The sequence below is a fragment of the Pelecanus crispus genome, chromosome 2 (assembly GCF_030463565.1).
Source record: "Pelecanus crispus isolate bPelCri1 chromosome 2, bPelCri1.pri, whole genome shotgun sequence".
Taxonomy (NCBI): Eukaryota; Metazoa; Chordata; class Aves; order Pelecaniformes; family Pelecanidae; genus Pelecanus; species Pelecanus crispus.
The window spans coordinates 124,480,177-124,486,176 of record NC_134644.1 but is presented as its reverse complement, the minus strand read 5'-3'; the positions used below and the strand labels follow the sequence as shown (position 1 = coordinate 124,486,176).

General features: G+C 40.8%; 1 protein-coding gene across 1 annotated transcript in view; it reads left to right on the top strand.

Moving 5' to 3' along the window:
• Positions 1-707: 707 nt before the first annotated feature.
• The window catches only part of LOC104033102 (carbohydrate sulfotransferase 9), an 88,262-nt gene continuing 82,969 nt past the window's right edge, over positions 708-6,000 (top strand). The window contains exon 1 of the mRNA XM_075706097.1: positions 708-816. Coding sequence (XP_075562212.1) covers positions 717-816 — 100 coding nt within the window. The 5' untranslated portion in view covers positions 708-716. The remainder of the gene's footprint in view (positions 817-6,000) is intronic.

The window sequence follows — 6,000 nt, the reverse complement described above, 5'->3', positions numbered from 1 at the left end:
ACTGAAATTGTCTTATGATGATCTTCCCTAACCCTGCAAAACTCAACTTGGATTCATGTTTGAGGGTAAACATATTGTACGACTCCCCGAAGCGTAGGCTGAACCAATGCCGAGGCACTGCGAGCAGACTTGTTGTGTTGTGGGGGTGCCTGCAGGCATCCTTTCCTTGGGTGCTCAGGATCTTGTGGTCCAGAAGCAGAGGTGCTGGGTTGCACGTCTCGGGGAGGTGGCAGCACCGGGGAGCAACCTGGCCACCTGGGCGGGCCTCCAGCTGCTGCTGTAGCTTCTCAGCTGTGATGGTTGGTGGGCAGTGGTGTACTGCTGTGACACCTGGGCATCTCATTTGGGGTGTCACCTCCCTCTGTTACCACAGCAGGCGGTGTTCAGCGCTGTGCAGGTGGAATGGTCACTATGGCCACTTCGAGAAACACTTCTGCTTGGAACTCATCCAGGGGTAGAAAGATCATCAAGATTGCGAATAGAAATTTAAGCATTGAAAGTAATAGCTTGTAAGAGCTCCAGCTTGTATATAGTATGCTGTTTACACAGTCTCTGGTGAAGAATAAAAATGTAACACGAGAACTAGCTCCATCTCTTGTTATTCCAGGTCAGTGTCTCAGGGAAAGATACTGAAGAAGATGCAGGCATGCTGAAAACTTCAGAAAAGTGAGCCATGCGTCCTTCTGAAAGCTGAAAAGTAGCCCTCTGATAGGGTCATGAACCTAAGACAAGTCTTTGTGTCTGTACTGGTGTTTGGAGTAGCTGGTCTACTCCTCTTCATGTATCTGCAAGCTTGGATTGAAGAACAACATACAGGTACAGTAGGTTTTCTTTCTTTCTTTCTTTCTTTTTTTTTTTTTTTAATGCAAGCACATCCATTACTTCAAAGATGATTGTAAAGTCTGTTCAATACGTGCAGCCAGCTGGGGGGAGTCCCCCTGTTTGGCATTGAAATGGCGTTGAAATGAATGGCATTGAAAACAGTCTTGTTTTAATTGCTGTGCTTCATATAAGCATTAAGAAATTTCTTGAGTTGCATGAAAAGATGCCCCCAGCTGCCTAATCGTATTGTGTCAGCTTCATTTGCAAAAGCAAGTGTTGCAAAAGCATATTGTGCATGCATGAAGCCAAGCAAGTCCAGTTTAGAAATAATTCTGTATGCTGATTTTTCTGTGGGTTTTGTATATTTTATTTTGTGTGGCAAAGCAATTTTGGGACAATTACTGCTATGTCTTGTAGATAAAAGTGGTCTTCTAAGCAACAATGCTCATGTGGAATCATCCTATCCCAATTTTTTTGTAGTTTGTTTGACACAGAGTTAGATACTGCACTTACAAGACTTTTTTTATATATAGCATCAGAGTCATATTGCAACTTCGGGTAAATCTGTGTTAACATTGGCTCAGGATTATACTTCTGAGTTGAATTTCTGTTGTTCCCCATTTACCATATTTTGGTTTGTACCACAGTTTGATCTAGATTCCTTTGTGGATGAAACTACACTAGGCTATTTACCTCAACCTCTAGTGGATGCTTAGTTCACAGGACCAGTCTAGAGTTAGTCTGAAGTAACCCCCCCCCCGAAATGTGTATAGGGTGGATGTCAGTAAGGCTCTTAACACCCACTGTGGTGTGGATCCACTTCTGTTTTGCCATGTTATTTGATGGCATATCCTTGATTTTAGTTGTATACTTGTTTTGTTTTGGGGTTTTGGGTTTTGGGGTTTTTTTTGCTTGTTTCTTTAGGTTTTTTCCCCCATTTACAATACGGACTGTTTGCAACTTGTTAACAAGTCCTGACTTTTATGTCCTCTTGTCTCTGTTGCTCAGCTTCCATTTCCTCTGTAAGACTCTTACTTTATATTGTGCTGATACCATTGTGAAGAAATACATCTGTAAAACCGCATTAGTCTTCTGGCTTTATTGATCTGTTCTTTTATTCTGTGTGAGCTGCTAGGCTCCGGTATGTTTTAGAGACCAGAGGTGGTGGTGGTGAGGGGTGATCTAGTGCATTATTCCTGCAATTTGTTTGACACTGACCTTGAGGGGTTTTTTTTCAACTAAGTGCAGTGATCACATTAATTTCAGCTTGTTAATGTTTCTGGGTTGGTCCAAGGTGGTATTAACAAAGCTATTAAAAGAGGTAGCACAGGCTCCCATTGGAAAGGTTCCCTTGTAATCAGCTGTTGACACAAGGGTGCTGGCAGAGACAACGCGCTGTAGGGGGGGTCTTCCTTGAAAATCTCTACTGTTAGGAATGTTAAGGGCAGATATCTGTGCTTTCAAGGTAGTTCAGGAATGTAGATGATGACTGTAGATTATTGATTTATTTACTTGCTGACATTCTTCACATTCCTTGCATCTTTTCTTGTGCTGTAATTAACCTTTCTTTCCTTGCAGTGCTCCTTGTTACTGTTTCTCACTGTGTTTTTCCACTCCTTTCTTTAGTCTGTATGTATCTACCATTAAAAAGAAACAGGAAAAATATAATAAAGGGGGAATTAGAACATACTGTGTTCTTTTGGGCAACCAGATGCTTTCTTTGAGGTTTTCTTTGATGTATTGCCATAATCTTCTTCAGGAGAGAGGCTTCTCCTTGTACATATAAGTCATTTCCATGTGAAAACATTTCCATAATAAAATGGAAACTATGGGAGAGTAACAGAATGGTTAGTGAGCTTAAAGTGTGACTGCAGTTTTGAGTGCCCTTTTATCTCACTGGACTGCTGTTGTGACACCGCTTCAGCAAGATCAAAAAAAATGAATTTTGGCATTCCCTACAGTTGCTAGGTCATGCACGTCAGAAAGAGCATGGCAAAACCCCATTTTTTGGTGTCTGCTCTTACCTCTTCTTCCAATTTAACATGTAGAGAGCCATTCTTTTTTATTTCAAACACCTGTATCTCCGCTAAACCTTCTGGAGCTCAGTTCTCTAATGTTCCCCCCCTGCATGCTGCTTAAGAGTTGATACAAAATAAAACATTCTTGCTTATTCACAATATACGTTAGTTCAGTTATGGGTATTTTGCACTACGCTCTGCTTCCCACCCCTGCCGACCCCCGGCATGCTGTGTTTTGCTGTATTGCCATGTGTTGTGCACTGTGGCTTTTTTGGGGATGAGCTGTGTCTGGAGAATCCCAAATTGACAAGTATCTTTACAAGGATTTTATGTGCTCCTGTAATTGTATCACTAGTCGCACAGCTGTAAAAAAGCTAGTTTTAATCTGCAAGTGGCTGAGCGTGTGATTTGATGTTCAATTAAGAAATGGAAAGGGTGCCTCGTGCTTCTCAACTGCTGTGCTATGAGCCTGTAGAGACAAGTGTTTATTGTAGGCAGAACTATTTTTATCTTCCACAGTGTCCTGCTCAAGACCTACAGCATTTGCGTTTGCATGTGGTTGCTGAAGGATGGAAAGTTGGCTGTGTTTGAGTTTAGGAAAGTATCTTTTCTGCACCAGTGAGGTGCTGCTGCTTACCACCCCTTTCCTCTGAATATCTGACTTGGAGCCTTTATAAATCGCAATCGCTGGAAGAGATAGTATGTTTTACTTGATTGTTGTTTGCGATAATCATAATTATTTTTCAGGCTCTCCTAGCTGTGGTGTGAATGATTCCCAATCAGATTTAGATTTTGCGGGTTCCTTATTAGAGTTTGTCCTTCTATATTAAAGTCAGACTATTTGCTTTCACGCTCACCATTGTCTTTGTTACCTTTTCTCTTTCTAGCTGTTCATATCTTTTCACACTAGACCTAATGCTGATTTTCTTTCATAGTTTGGCTTCTTTCTCTCTTTTTGGCTCTCTTCTTTCTACTTGCAGTACACATCTCTGAGTTCTCAACTGTGATTTGATTCCCCCATTTGTCTTATTTTCCTCTAGACCTGATCTTATCTGAGCATGTTTTTTTCTGATTTACTTTTGCAAACTTCCCTCATCACTCAAATTTATCCAGCCCAGGAACACCTTCCCTAATCTTTCATCCTGTCCATCTACTTCAGATACACCCACAGGCTTGGCAGCTGGATGCATCTCTCAGTGCAGCCATGTCTTCTGCTCCCTCCCACTGTGCTTGGAGTCTTCAGATTATTTCTCATCACGTTCATCATCCCTATACCTTAAAAAAGAGAAAATATTTCATTTAGAGATGTCTAAGAAACAGCTGCTGTCTACATGGTGGTCCTCTCTGATGGCTTTTCAAAGACATTAGCAGACTGAGAGAACAGGCGAGTTTCTTGGTTTGGCTCTGTGCATGGAGCATATAAAGACAGGATGATATATCCTTACTTAGATGTAGCAGAGCCATTCTGTTGGGTGTCTTCAGTTCAGTGGAGTAGTGAGGAACAGACTTGTCGAGAATAGGCTGACATGAGTGTCAACACATACAGACTTTATCTGGCTGAAAACTTCATTGACACCGACATTGATAATGTAATATATATGGAGTACTTCAAGTTCTCCATATATAAATATATTCACTTATGTATAAATTCATATACATAAATGAAGCCTGATGTGAATTCAGCTACATCCTACAGCTTCACTTGACAGTTCTTCATAACAATCTTGCATTCTTCAGTGAAAGCATCAAATATTGTGGCACTGATTAAAAAGTAATTACATGCTTAGTAATTTCCAGCACTGTTAACCTTATACAGGGGAAGCAAACTGCTGGGTGTCCCAGAGTTGCTGTTGAGTTTTATACCATGAATCACCTGAATTAGGGGAGTGTGGGGTGCAAAGGACATTTGCATTTTAATACTGCTATGTTATAAATGTGAATTGGAGTTTTAAGTTAGGTATTCTAATTGTACTTTAACATTCTTCTTTTTGGGGGGGGGGGGCTGGTATGATTTAGTGTAACTGATAACTACAAAATAATCTGATAATATCTTTGTGAATAGATCTGTATGCTGGGATTGTTGTGTGGGGGTTTGCTGTGGGTTTTTTTTTTTTCCTCCTCTTAAAGTTTATGTAATTCTTTTTTGTGAAGTACGCCTAGTAAGTTCATGGTTATGAAGGACTACTTCACTGTTTCATGGGGTGCAGTATGACCACTAATTAATGTGAAGAAGGCTGCACTGCCTCTGTCCTCCCATAGGTTTCTAGTTGCTGAGGGTGGGAAAGTCTGCCTCTTCTCTTTCCCGGCAGCTTTGTATCTCACCTTGAGGATACTGGGGTTTTTCTACATGCTTTTTCCTCCTTTTGCAGGGTACCAGTTTTGTAGTAGCCTATGGGTGCCCAGGCATCCTTCTGCAGCCTGTGTGTTTTCCTGCAGTTTTGTGCATCCAGCTCCTGAGTAGCTTCATCACACAGACCTCATCCCCATTCCTCAGGCTCTTGTTTTTGTGAAGAATCAGAATAAAAAATCGGATAAAAATCCCATTTTAAGATAAGTTTGAAATTCCATCAACTGGCATGAGCTTTCTCAATTTAGTCTGCTATTGCTGTAGCTATCCAGACTCTATCCATGCTACTTGGCATAAGCAGGGGGGCTTTTCTCCCCACTTTGCCAGACTTGGTAATCCAAGGGGATGCTTTGGGTCCTTTGGTAACCTGGTGAGATATTTTGAGTCTGTGGAGCCTTCTTCCTTATCTTGACACTCTAAGTAGCAAATGAATGTGTGCATACACATGGTAATATTTAGTCTTTGCTGTTTGTGTGGGTTGATTTTTAATTAAATCTTGCATAAATGGAGAAACATTCATGTGGCTTAAAGGACAGTTCACATGCAATGAATTGCAAGGCAACTGTTTACACAGAAGTCATAGTTTTGCCAGACAGTCTTCATTAAATACAATAAACTAATATCTTTGTAGAAACCAGGCTTGTAAATAAAGGAGAAAAGGGCACTATTCAATAAGGGTTCTTAATCATGAATAATTTAGTTCTTTTAGTAACCTTGAAATATTTCTGGTTTAGAAGTCTTGGGTAGCTTATGGGAGTCTTGTGAACTTGGCTGGAGAATGCCACTGGTATGGCAAAGAAAATTTTCCTGGTT